This window comes from Prionailurus bengalensis, chromosome C1 (assembly GCF_016509475.1).
Source record: "Prionailurus bengalensis isolate Pbe53 chromosome C1, Fcat_Pben_1.1_paternal_pri, whole genome shotgun sequence".
Lineage (NCBI taxonomy): Eukaryota > Metazoa > Chordata > Mammalia > Carnivora > Felidae > Prionailurus > Prionailurus bengalensis.
Genome location: NC_057345.1, coordinates 179,127,178 through 179,139,850, shown reverse-complemented (window position 1 = coordinate 179,139,850; position 12,673 = coordinate 179,127,178). Strand labels below are relative to the sequence as shown.

Here is a 12,673-nt window from a genome sequence, read left to right as displayed (position 1 = left end):
ATGAATGGGAAATAGTATGATCTGTAGACGCATTCCACATTAAAGGCACGCAAATTCAAAATTTAAAAAGCAAGCACACAAAACAAAACAGAACAAGACAACAAAACTACCCTTTCATCAAATAAAATATGCCTATTGAGCTATATCTGGTACCAGGGGCTGCCAATCTGCCAGCCCTGATTTCTAGAGTCTGATTCATGCCACCGAATCTCCATAATAACATCCTCCACAGTACGGGAAGGAATGTTTATTCTCATTTAAGGATCACTAACAAGGTGTACAGAAATCAAGGAAGACACTGAGAGCATGGATTCACCATCTCAGATTCTAAGCACAACATGAAGAGACTGCACTTCTACAGCGGCATTGAAGCACACTGAAAAAATCCCAAGTGAAATGTGCTTCAGCGATGACTGGTATTAGGTGTGGCCCAGGTGGAAACACAAGAGATGCCTGGCCATGGGAGGGCCTACCCTGTAGCAGCTTACAGTGGAGTGGTGGAGACCAACTCCATGAGTGAAACAATCAGAGAACGAGTGTCCAACAGCAGGGGGAAAAGGAATTCCCAGAAGGGAGAAGAGGGGGACTATGTGATCTTCCTGGATGAGGGGTAATTAGATGGACCATTCAGATAGGCAGGAAGAATTAGCCACGCCATGTGGGGAAGGGATAAGGAAGAGTGAAGGCACCGGGTGAAAATAAGCATGGCATTTATAGAAGTAGCAGGGAATAAACTGAGATAAAGAAAGGGTGCAGGGTCAGATTACTGAGGGCTTGGAAGCCAAGGAGAGAGGATGTGGCAAAAACTGAACTACAACTCTGTCTTGAGTTCCTATCATTTCACCATGAGTCACTGTATCTGAGGAAAGATCTAAATGCCTTGGGCAAAATGAGGAATGGGGCAATACGGATGAGGATGGGGTCCAAGAACTGAAGCTATGAGGAAACATTAATAAAACAAATTAGTTCTTGCTGGAATCAAAACCTTTTAGGCAGTAAGACTGGTAGAAACCTAAACCCTACATTAAAAAAAAAAAAAAAAAAGAACTTGAATAAGGAACTGAAAAATCGAGGACCTCAAGCCAAATTCTTTCATGCTAAAGGTTAAAACAATGTGGAAAAGTTTAACCCAGTGATGTAAGGTGACTCAAGCTTATAAAGTAAGACGCACCTGGGCCCGGTTTCCGGAGAGGATGATTAAAAAGCGAGAGTAAAACACACAGTAAAAACAGACCAACATTTACCCACATATATATTCCATATATATCCACGTACATGTGGATATTCTTAAAGGACCTTCTTAAACGGGAGGCATTTTCTCATTGCAATACTTTTTACTTAACGATCCCCACTCTGCCTATTGAGAACGTCTAAACTCAGTGTGACCTTAGTACAGTGGTTCTCAAAATGTGGTCCCTGGACCACCGGCAGCAGCAGCACTGAACTTGTTAGACATACAAATTCTTCAGTCCTACCTCAGGCCTACTGAATACAGCAGCCTAGGGGCACAGCCTGCAAACCGTGTTGGACAAACCCTTCAGGTAGCACTGAGGTACACTCAAGTTTTAAAGTTTGAGAACCACCTCCACACTGAACCTTTCCAGCCACGTTGCTCTGAATCCGCTTCGCGTGTCTAAAGCTATGGCCAAGCTAGACCACCCCTCCCCCTGATGTGGACTCCAAACTTGGCTTTTCTCACAGTTTTCTCTTTGAAACCCCCTACTGCCCATTCTTTATTCATCTAAATCCTTCAAGTCTGGCTCAGAAACCATCTTCTCCATGGCGTCTTCCTTCATCCCTTATGTCCTTGCTAATGGTCTACATGGGGGCCTGTGCTGAGCAGGCTCTCAATGAATTTTTCTTGATTAAGTCAGTGACTCACCATCTGACTTTGCATGAGTGAGACTGACCTGGACAGACATGACAGCAGAAGCAGTAATTTAGGAAGAAGGACACACAACAGTTCTAACCAGAAGAGGATTGTTACAAATCAAATTTACATATAACCCAAGTTATAGTGTTTTTCATAGTCAAAGCACCTCACCTGAAATAAGAAATCAACACTGAAAGCTGCAGACACATAGGCATCCTTGGGTTAGTAGCAAAGACCAGTTCAGAGAGGCAAAGAGAAAGACTAAATCCACCTACTGTCTTACAGATGCTTAAGGCCACTTACAAAGAGGAGGAGAATACAGTTGGACTATAGGGTGAGAATAAAGTAGGCCTCTGTGCCAAAAGTGCCGAATCAGTCATTGAATTCCAGTGCAGATCAGCACAGACGGGTGGGAAAATGTCTAAGCTGTAGAACAAAGGCTTTACATTGAAAGGGGCTTCAGAAGCTTCCTTGGTGTAACATCCACACGTGCATCCATCCATTCATCCATCCACCGAACTTGAACCAAAGGGCAGAAGAAGTAAGCAAATCAGACTTGAGTCTTAGAAAGATTTCATTGTCTTCAGATGGACGGTATACGAAAAGGAAGGCAGGAAAGCCAATCTGGCCTCTCCAAACTGGCTCCTCCCACTGTGTTCTCCAAATTAGTGAATGGCAATCCTACTTTTCCAGTTGCTTGAGTGAAACATGTTGGGAGCCATCCTTGACTCTTCTCTTTCTCTCATGCCACATCTTAAGCCAACAGCATCAAAATGTACCCAGGTGTAACCGCTTCTCACTCTACTGCTACCACCTGGTTCAACCACCATCAATTCTAGGTTAGCACACAATTCCTTGCAGCTTCCTGGTGCCATGAACGGAACGTCTGTATCATCTCCCAGCCCCAAATCCATATGTTGAAGCCCTAATCCCCAATGTGATGGTATTTGAAGGTGGGAGCCTTAGGAGATAGATTTAGATGAGGTCATGAGGGCAGAGCTCCCAGGATGGAACTGGGGTCCTTATAGGGGGACGAGGACACCAGAGCACACCCTCCCCTCCCCCACCCCTTGCCCTATGAAGAGGATACAGCAAGAAAGTGGCCATCTGTCAACCAGGAAGATGGCCCTCACCAAGAATGCAACCATGCTGGTCCCCTGATCTCAGACTCCCAGCCTCCAGAACTTTGAGGAATAAATGGTTCTTTTTGTTTGTTTAAGCCACCTAGACTATGGTATTCTGTTATAGTAGCCCAACTAAGACACCTTGCTTTTACCCATTCTCCCGCTGCACTCTGCTCTCCACATTGCAGCCAGAATGACCCTTTGAAATACAAGGCAGATCATGCCAGTGGCATCATTTCCCAGCTCACTCAGCCGCAACTTCCCTGCCCCAGCACAGTGGGTCTCCCTTACTCTGCTCTCGTTTTTCTCCTTGTCTGCTGCTAGCTTGCCGTATAAATTCATTTATTTATGAGGCCTACTGGCTATGGCCACTCCTCCTACCAAAATTTTAACCTCTGCGAGGGCAGGGATCCTTATCTGTTTAGTTTACTGCTGTGTTCCCAGTGCTTAGAATGATGTCTGCAATACAGTATGGACAGTTAAGATAACAACCTGCAAAATGAAATTTTTGCGTCCACTTATGTAAAAATATCACAGACTTTTTAAAAACTCACTTTCTGGCCACGATGTTTCACCCACCTGAGCCACGTTCAGTGTAGTTGAAACCTTCTCCTGCTTGGCCTCAACCGTTCGGAAACTGAAAGCTCGTTCTAGAACTGATTGATCAATGCCGGTCAACTCACAAATTTCTTTTAACTCTGTTGGGGGACGGACACAAAAAGTGACTACACATGTGCTGCTAAAAATCCTTGTCAAGGCTTAGGATGTTCTTCCTAAAGCACATTCAAATCAAATAGTATAAAATGTAGAACTCAGAAGACTTAAAACTCAGCTCGAATTATGCTTCTGTTCAGTTTCTCTGGAAAGCATTTTCCAGTGAAGTTTTCCAGTGAACAGAAGTTTTCTTTCTAGATTAAGAAGTGGGCAGATGCTCAAAAGCAAGTTTGCTATATAAGGTTGACTCTCTGCTGACTTACCATTTTTATCTTTGATTTTGCTTTCATCTAAACCGTTCACTCGAGATTCGGGCTTGAACTCGATGTTCCCCAGTTTCAACACGGCTGCCACCACCTCCAGGACAGACTCAGCTTCGTGATCCATAAAACCCACAATCTGCATGGCATTCTGGGAGTGGGGGGAGAAAAGCAGCTGTTTTCTTTCTGTCACTCTTTATATTATTTTTTTAATGAATCATGCAACAGATTTGTTTCTAAACACACAACAACAAAAAAGACAAAGCGCCCCAGAATAAGCCCTCCAAGAGGAAACCTAAGAACAGACCTGACAGCACCAGTTGGGGCTGTAGCTTGTTTAATGGTTTCAAGCTGTGATTCAAGGGTCCCTGGGGCACTCTGCATGCTGGGGCAAAGAGGTGGAGGGGAGCAAAGAGGAATTTGGAAGAAGAGGAGGCTAAGAGCCAAGCCTTGGGTTCCAACCCCCGCTTCATCCACAGCAGCTCGGTGTGTATGTGTGTGTCGTCTGTGTGCACGTGTGCACAATGCGTGTACGCGTGTGAGTACGTGTTGTTTTTTTATACCGGGTTCTGCTGCTAGAAATAAAACCGAACAAAAAGCTTTTATGACTCCTATATAAAAACCTCCTCGTTTATTTTACAAGAGAAAAACTGGTCTGCAAAGGTGAAGTGCCCGACCCAAGTCATTACAGGTAACAGGGAACATTCCTTCAGTCATAAGCTTTTATTAAGTGCCAATGATTTGCCAGGCAAGGCAGTTATAGAACTGGACTTGAACTCAACTCTTAATTCATGTCCAGGAAGCGAGAGGCTTGCTGTATGAGGATGCTTACAGAGTTTTTAACAAATGACATACTCAGAGAAATACTCTTTTTGAGAATAAATGCCAACAGCTTTTTTGTTTTGTTTTATTTGTTTGTTTGTTTGTTTGTGATGAGACTACCTAGCCTAGCAATGGGAGTAATATAATTTTTTTGTCATGGAAAATTTCAAACATACACAACAGTAGAGAGAGCAGGAAAAGAACGCCAAGTTATTTTCACTCAGCCTTGAAGATCAACTGATGCCAGTCTTATTTCTGCTAATCTGACCTACTTCCTGCCTCCCTACCACCACAGCTAAAGTAAAGTACAGTTACCATATCATGTCATAAAGGAGTAATTTTTGAAGCGCACATAAACATAGCAGATAGGATATTGTTTAAAACAATTTATGTTCAGGAGCGCCTGGGTGGCTCATTTGGTTGAGCATCCGACTCTTGATTTTAGCTCAGGTCATGAGCGCAGGGTTTGTGGGATCGAGCCCCACGCTGGGTTCCATGGCATTCTCTCACCCTCTCTCTCTCTGCCCCTCCTCGACTCGCACTCTCTCTCAAAATAGATGAATAAACGTTAGAAAAATAAAAATAAAATAATTTATTTTCTAGTGAACGTGAAATGCTACTCATTCTGGCTTACATGTGATTTTTGGAAGTTTTCTCTCAAAAACAGTATTGATTTAATGCTTTCCTGGGACAGTTCTTACAGTTGGAAATTAACTACTAAGCTATGGCTACAAAAATATTTGGAATTTAAAGACGGCATTAAAAGAGTTAGGATAATATAATGAGAAAGCTCCTGTTGGTAAATAGCAAAATCGCATGCTCCAGTAAAGCATGGGCCTTTACAATATTGTAGGATTTTAGTAAGAATACAATAAATTGTATAATTCTAAAACCTTAGGGGGCATGAGTTATGGTTTTAAGAAAACTCAGAATTGTTACCAGTTCCAAATGAGCAAAAGAGTGTCACCCAATTTAAAGAGTAATGAAAGGAGGGTGCCTGGGTGGCTCAGTCGGTTAAGCTTCCGACTTCAGCTCAGGTCATGATCTCATGGTTTGTGAGTTTGAGCCTCACATCGGGCTTGTGCTGACAGCTCGGAGCCTGCAGCCTGCTTCGAATTCTGTGTCTCCCTCTCTCTCTGCCCCTCCCCTGCTCATACTCCATCTCTCTCTGTCTCTCAGAAATAAATAAATGTTAAAAAAAAAGAAAAAGAAAAAAGAAAAGGAATGCTGCTTACCTTGATTATGTTCAGTCACAGAATAAGGTGAAGGCAGCACCTCATTAAACAGTAATGAAAGGACTGTATCTTACTTACCCTAACAGTTCTGAAATTTGCTGCATCATCCACTCCATTAACTTTGGCAGAGTCCAAACTCAGGTAGTTATATCTGCTGAAATCTCGCTCGAGTGTAAGCTTATCTATTGAATCATACATACGTGTTGGTAAGTTACTCAGTAAGTCTAACCGTCTTTAATATCTCATTCCTTAAAACCTCCAGATGAAAGTGACTTTCATATATTAGATACTGAATCAACAGAACAAAAATTGATACCCAAATACCAACAGCATTTTTCTAAAATCTACCTTTACCACTGTTGTACGTATTTCGAACTACTTTTTTACATTTATTTGTAGTGAGCCCCCTTCCATATTTTTATAATACAAAACATCTTCAATATACTATTTCATTGTAACATGATGTCTGCCTAGTGAGTCCCGTGCCATTGAACATTAGGGCAGCGATAAAGGTCTTCATATAAAATGTTCTTTGGATTCTTTTGAATTACTTCATTGGGATATATTCTAAAAAATGGTGCACCTGGCTCTGATCATTTTACGACTTATTTTGGATTGCTAATTAGTCCCCAGGAAGAAGTCCTCACTTTGAAGTGACACCCACAAGCTCTAAGCCGACCAGGGCCTGACAATTCTGCCAGCTTTGTCCTTAAGTTTTGCTAACACATGTAAATAGTGAACACTTCAGTGCTGTTTTAGCTTACACTTGTTGATTATTAGTGAGAATGATTCTTCCCCAAATGTCATTTACTTTCCATACTTACAATTTGAACTATTTGCTCAAAACTTTTATCACTTAGCTATTCATTATTGGATACTATTCTGATGGACTTATATTAGTTCTCTAAAATAGCCAGAGGTCAGATTTTTAACTCTTTTATCAATTACAAATGTTTTCCCACTATTTTTAAGTTTTCACTGAGCAATTTTTTTTTTTTTAAATAACTGTTCTCCTCTCCTGGCTCCTGCTAATTTCTTCTTCCTCAGTGAAACAATTATATTCTTCCATTTTATTGTTTAAATTTATGATTGGGGTGCCTGTGTGGCTCAGTCAGTAAACCGTCCAACTTCTGCTCAGGTCATGATCTTGTGATTTATGCGTTCGAGCCAGGCATCAGGCTCTGCGCTGACAGCTCGGAGACTGGAGCCTGCTTCGGATTCTGTGTCTCACCCTCTCTCTGCCCCTCCCCTGTTTGCGCTGTCTCTCTCTCTCTCCAAAATAAATAAAACATCATGGGGCGCCTGGGTGGCTCAGTCGGTTAAGCATCCGACTTCAGCTCAGGTCATGATCTCGCGGTCCGTGGGTTCGAGCCCCGCGTCGGGCTCTGGGCTGATGGCTCGGAGCCTGGAGCCTGCTTCCGATTCTGTGTCTCCCTCTCCCTCTGCCCCTCCCCCATTCATGCTCTGTCTCTCTCTGTCTCAAAAATAAATAAAGGTTAAAAAAAAAATTTTTTTTTTAAATAAAAAAAAATTAAAAAAAAAACACATCAAAACAAAATTATGATCCACCTCCTCCAATATTCAGTTAGCTCTTTGAGTAAACCATCTGAGACCTATGCACAGCATCTGGTGAGACATAGGGACATACAGCAAGCAAATTCTGGGGTAGGATGACAGAAGCAAACATAACCATGTTCTTCACTTCCACCACAGTCATAGAAATTTTTGAAGAAAATTAAAAAGAATGCTTTGGAAAATGCTTTGACACTAAAAATTAAATTAAAACACAGAAAAAGGGACTTACTGAGGAGCTCTTCAGAGGCACCAGAGAGCAGCTGATAGAACACATGGAAGTTTCTTTCACCTCTCGGTTGCTTAACAACTCGAGACTTCTCTAAAAGATCTGAAGAGAAAAGAGTCAAATCATAGTATATTATTAATTTGCTTTCAAATCTACCATGGTTCTTCTTCCCCACCCACCCCCCTCACTTTCTTTTTCATTTTCTGTGTTTAATGAAATAATAACAGAAACTACATTTTCAGTTCTTTCAGGAAGAAGCCTCACTATAACTAAAATTACCAAATTAAACAAACCAGGTTCTTTTCAAACAATAGTAAATATGCAAAATAAGTTCAACAATACATTCAACAAGCTGATTAAAGACAAAACGTTTTCCATATTAATATTCTTTTGGTGTTATATGTGATACTTTCTTTGATTCTAGATACTTTTATCCAGTGATGAGATGTCTTATCAAGTTTTCAAACTTTCATGCAAAAATGAAGGAAGGAAGGAAGGAAGGAAGGAAGGAAGGAAGGAAGGAAGGAGGGAGAGACAGAAAAAAAGCCAACCAACCACAAAAAAGAGACAATGTGGCAGTACACAAGAGGTGGCAAAGTAAATACAATGGCAGAGGGGATTCCTGTCTGAAGTCTTGCTTACCACCGACCAGTGATATAACAGGGGCTCTGGATTCTGTAGGCAAAAGCCAAATTGAGTTACAAAATTCTGAATCAGTGATCCCATTATTAATTTTAGAGAACACACACATTTGATTTCCAGTCAGGCTGAAATCTAAACATTATCAACAAATGAGTGAGAGAGAAAAGACGCGCAAGTTCTCTGGGCATGGTCATTGAACTTCTCAATTTGTATTTCTGGAATCCATATGAGCATGGAAAGAGGAGCCTAGGTAGAATGAAAGAGTGTGGATCTGGTAAATGAGAAGTCCTAGGGTGTTCCCCAGACACAAGGTCATTTATAAGAATGAAGAGATGGGTTACAAGGACACATAAAATTAAATTGGCCAAAACAAGAACAAAAATATGTAAATTCAAAAATTATAGTAACGGGATGCTCCCGCGTTTTCATTTTCATCTCCAGCGCCCATTTGACTTGGATGACTGCCAACACCCTCCTTCAAATCATACATGGAGGATAATGAAGACTTTATATTAAGCAAAACGAAAGAAAATTGAAAATTGAAAAGCACCAGTGAGACAAAATTTAGAAAAGAAGGGGTTGTGTACTACTCATCATCTCTAAGGACTGACTGTTTCAGTTAAGAAGTAAATACTGCCGCACAAAGCAGAAGACAGAACAAGCAGATAAGATAAAAATGCAGTTTGCTTGTACCGATCATGTGACCAAGCTCCTATGGGGTTCTAAGAATACAGGCACAGTTTCAGAAGAAAGAATCTACAGAGCATGAGCAGATTCTTCATGGAGAAGCTAATCCTCATAGGAAACTCCTCGAGCCTCGAAGAAAGTAACTCAACTGCATGAAAAATATAAACAAATGCTATGGTTCACTTCATCTGTTCACACACATTTCCTTCAAATCAGCTCACTTACTGCTCACCCACTACGCGCCGGGACTGGGAATGCACCCAGCACCGACTGCAAATATGAAGACATTCGAGAGCCACACCTGCTCCCGATTTCTCCCAGCACCCAAGCCAACAGCAGCACCTCTTTCCAAGGTGGGATGGCGAGGCCCTTAAGAAAGAGCAGGAGGTGGGGGTGGGGAAGGCAGAATGACCATGTGGGTCAAGGCCCACAACCCCCAGGCTCTTCCCATAGCGTTAAGAATACCGCCATATACCTTGAGAGTACTGGCAGCCTGCTTCCCTCTCATTTCATAGGCGCACCTTACTAAGGATGACAGCTGTCTGATGTCACTTATCTGGTCACATTCCAACAAGCAAATTGTGGTACCTCAAGACATGAAATAATACCCTCAAAGCAAGACAGGGCCACACTGTACAACGGCAATGCATTGCCAGCCTAATGCTTGGCGCTCTTTGCACAAATGCTGACAGGAAATGAAGAGTATAAAACAGTGACGGCTAGAAGATTTAGCAGAGAACAGCCACCAAGTTCAAGAACAATGTGCACAGCGTGGAAAGGAATGTTGGTCGATGTACTTCTTGAACCACACATGCTGATATGATCAGTGATTACTATCATTTTCAAATACGAAACATACTACAATGTCTGTTTCAAAGAAAAGGTACAAAGGGGAATAGGAAGGGAACTTTCACTGACCTGCTCTGCATTCGTGCTTCTCATTCGTAATCCTATTCAACCCCAAACACCTCCCCTGAGTTGGCTTTATAATCCTTATTTTATATAGAAGAAAATGAGGCTCACAGCACACTGTTACTAAGTGACACAGCCAGAATTGAAAGCTTCAGGTGACTAAGATATCACATTTCTGCTGTTTGTAATTTTCCAGAAAAAAGAATGCAAAATCCATAAACACTAGGAAAGGCCATACTTTACATAAAATACATGACTTCACCTAAGCAACTCAGTCACAAAATAAAAAACCTTTTATTACAAAGCAGTTGAAGGTTTTATCACCTAAAATGCTTAGTCTATTACTCCAGAGCTTCCTATTTCTTTATGACTTTTCTCCTAAGTTACAAGCTTCTCGGTAGAAAAGTAATCAGGGAAAAGGTTTGCCCCAAATAATTTGCTGATGCGTAAAACCATTCCCTATTCTACTTTTTTTTTTAATTTTTTTTAATGTTTATTTATTTTTGAGACAGAGAGAGACAGAGCATGAATGGGGGAGGGTCAGAGAGAGAGGGAGACACAGAATCTGAAACAGGTTCCAGGCTCTGAGCTGTCAGCACAGAGCCCGGTGCGGGGCTCGAACTCACGGACCGCGAGATCATGACCTGAGCCGAAGTCGGACACTTAACCGACTGGGCCACCCAGGCGCCCCCCGATTCTACCTTTTTAAAGGCGCATGCACCAACATAATCTAAGAGTATGAAGCCATATCAAATAATTACTCAAAGCACAGAACATAAATTAAATTTACTATAAAGACTTGCTACCCGACCAAATTAATTTACTGAATGTTCCCCTGAATTAAGTCAAAGCAAACACCGTCTCAGCCTTCCTTTCGGCCTCTCATGCTCCTGCCACCACTGATTGAGCCTCTGCTCAGAAGATTTAGTAAAGAACAGTACAGGATATGCCAATATCTAGTGGAGATACCTAGTGGAGAAGACAGTAGGAGTCTCCATGTATTCCAATGCAGATGCATTTCTTTCTCCAAATACAAACTTAAGTTCCCATTAAATCTGATACAAACTTACACTTTAAGGGAAGAAATAAATCTATCAAGCCGTTCTAAAGGAGAAAACCTACAGGGACACAGGTTCTGGAAGCAGAACTTCCCCACCTACCCCAGCATGGTATTGCCACCTGACTATTACCAGAATGAGCCTGTCATTCAGGGGCTTTCCGAGTCCTGACTAATTACCAGCTAGTCTACAGCAGGGACATGTGCCTGTGCACAGCACAGGCCAGCCTCCCCTCAGTACAAGACATGAAAGAAGTAAAATGTCCGTGTTTTTTGCACCTGCTGGAGAAGGAAGTCTTTTAATTGGCAAAGGAATAGCAGGATAAGTAGTGGTTTGGAAGAAAAAAGAACATCACATTACCTTAGAACATAAGAGACGAAGGATGAGATGGCAAGATTAAATGTATTTTATGTATAGTCTACCTTCCTGAAAAAAAAGAAATGGTCCAAGTCCAAGGCTTAAGGAATCATCAGCTTTTTTGCTAGGAAGGCTAGAATGACAATGAAAGCCCATGATGCACAACACCGACCCACCCCGAGATCCTGTGCTCCTCTCCAATTGCTCAGAGATAAAGATTATGGATCTAGTGTCTGAGTGGCATTCAGGTTTTTCGAATCCATTTATGCCCCTTCACTGATGCATTTAGCAATACCGATGGGCATGTGCTCTAAGTAACCAGTGAGTTACGGAGCATGACTGATGGTAGTTTCAGCGGAAAACTCTATGAGCTTAAGTGTGCTCATGGATTAGAGTATACATTCTAAAGTCAACCTTGTACTTTTCCTGGAAATAGACAACAAAGCCTTCAAGGATGACAATCAGGAAGTTTCACTAGTAACAAATTTTAAAGTCAAAAAGGTGAGACAAAGGTCTTCTTACAAATTGCACCGTGCATGCGTGTTGCAGGGAGAGCAAATGAGAACGCTCGCCATGGGGCTCTCTCTCAGCCTGGGGATCACAGGAATCTCCATCCACCCGCAGGCCACAGGCCTTGACACACATGAACCACGTGGCACACCACAACATTACAATTTTACCCTGACCCCCACCTCCACTGCGGCATTGTAATTTTTCAGAAATCAGCTTAAAGTTTTCTCAAAAATCAGTGTCCTGGAATTATTAAGTCAACGCTATAGGTAGCTGGACCCAGTGTATGAGAAGCTATGAAAGGGTTTCTGTGTCTGCATGTGCAAACTGGGCTTTAAAACACCAGGCAAACTTGGCTTATTATCTATCTAATCAACTACTGTTTTTTATTATAGCATCTGTTTACATACATATAGCACATGTGTATTTTCACAACTGATTTTTTCTAATATAAATTTAATGTTTATCTATTGATTAAAAATTTACTCACATAGGTATATACCTGAATCTAAAACTCCATACCCAACTCTGAAATAAAATTAATGAGATACAGCCCATGATATCTTATTATTAGATATACTATCCTAATTAGATATATTTGAACAAACACCTGGCTTCTTCTATATTTGTATATAATCTTGTTTCATGGTAAACATACAGTCTTTCTTCAGAGTAAAC

At 41.5% G+C, this 12,673-nt stretch overlaps 1 protein-coding gene across 7 annotated transcripts in view; it reads right to left on the bottom strand.

The window, feature by feature from the left end:
* Nucleotides 1-12,673, bottom strand: part of MYO1B (myosin IB) — a 188,859-nt gene that overhangs the window by 55,051 nt on the left and 121,135 nt on the right. For all 7 annotated transcript variants that reach the window (XM_043577349.1, XM_043577342.1, XM_043577346.1 and 4 more), the window contains exons 8-11: nt 7,833-7,931; nt 6,107-6,210; nt 3,975-4,122; nt 3,577-3,695 (exon numbers count right to left, since the gene is read on the bottom strand). In XM_043577349.1, coding sequence (XP_043433284.1) covers nt 3,577-3,695; nt 3,975-4,122; nt 6,107-6,210; nt 7,833-7,931 — 470 coding nt within the window. The remainder of the gene's footprint in view (nt 1-3,576; nt 3,696-3,974; nt 4,123-6,106; nt 6,211-7,832; nt 7,932-12,673) is intronic.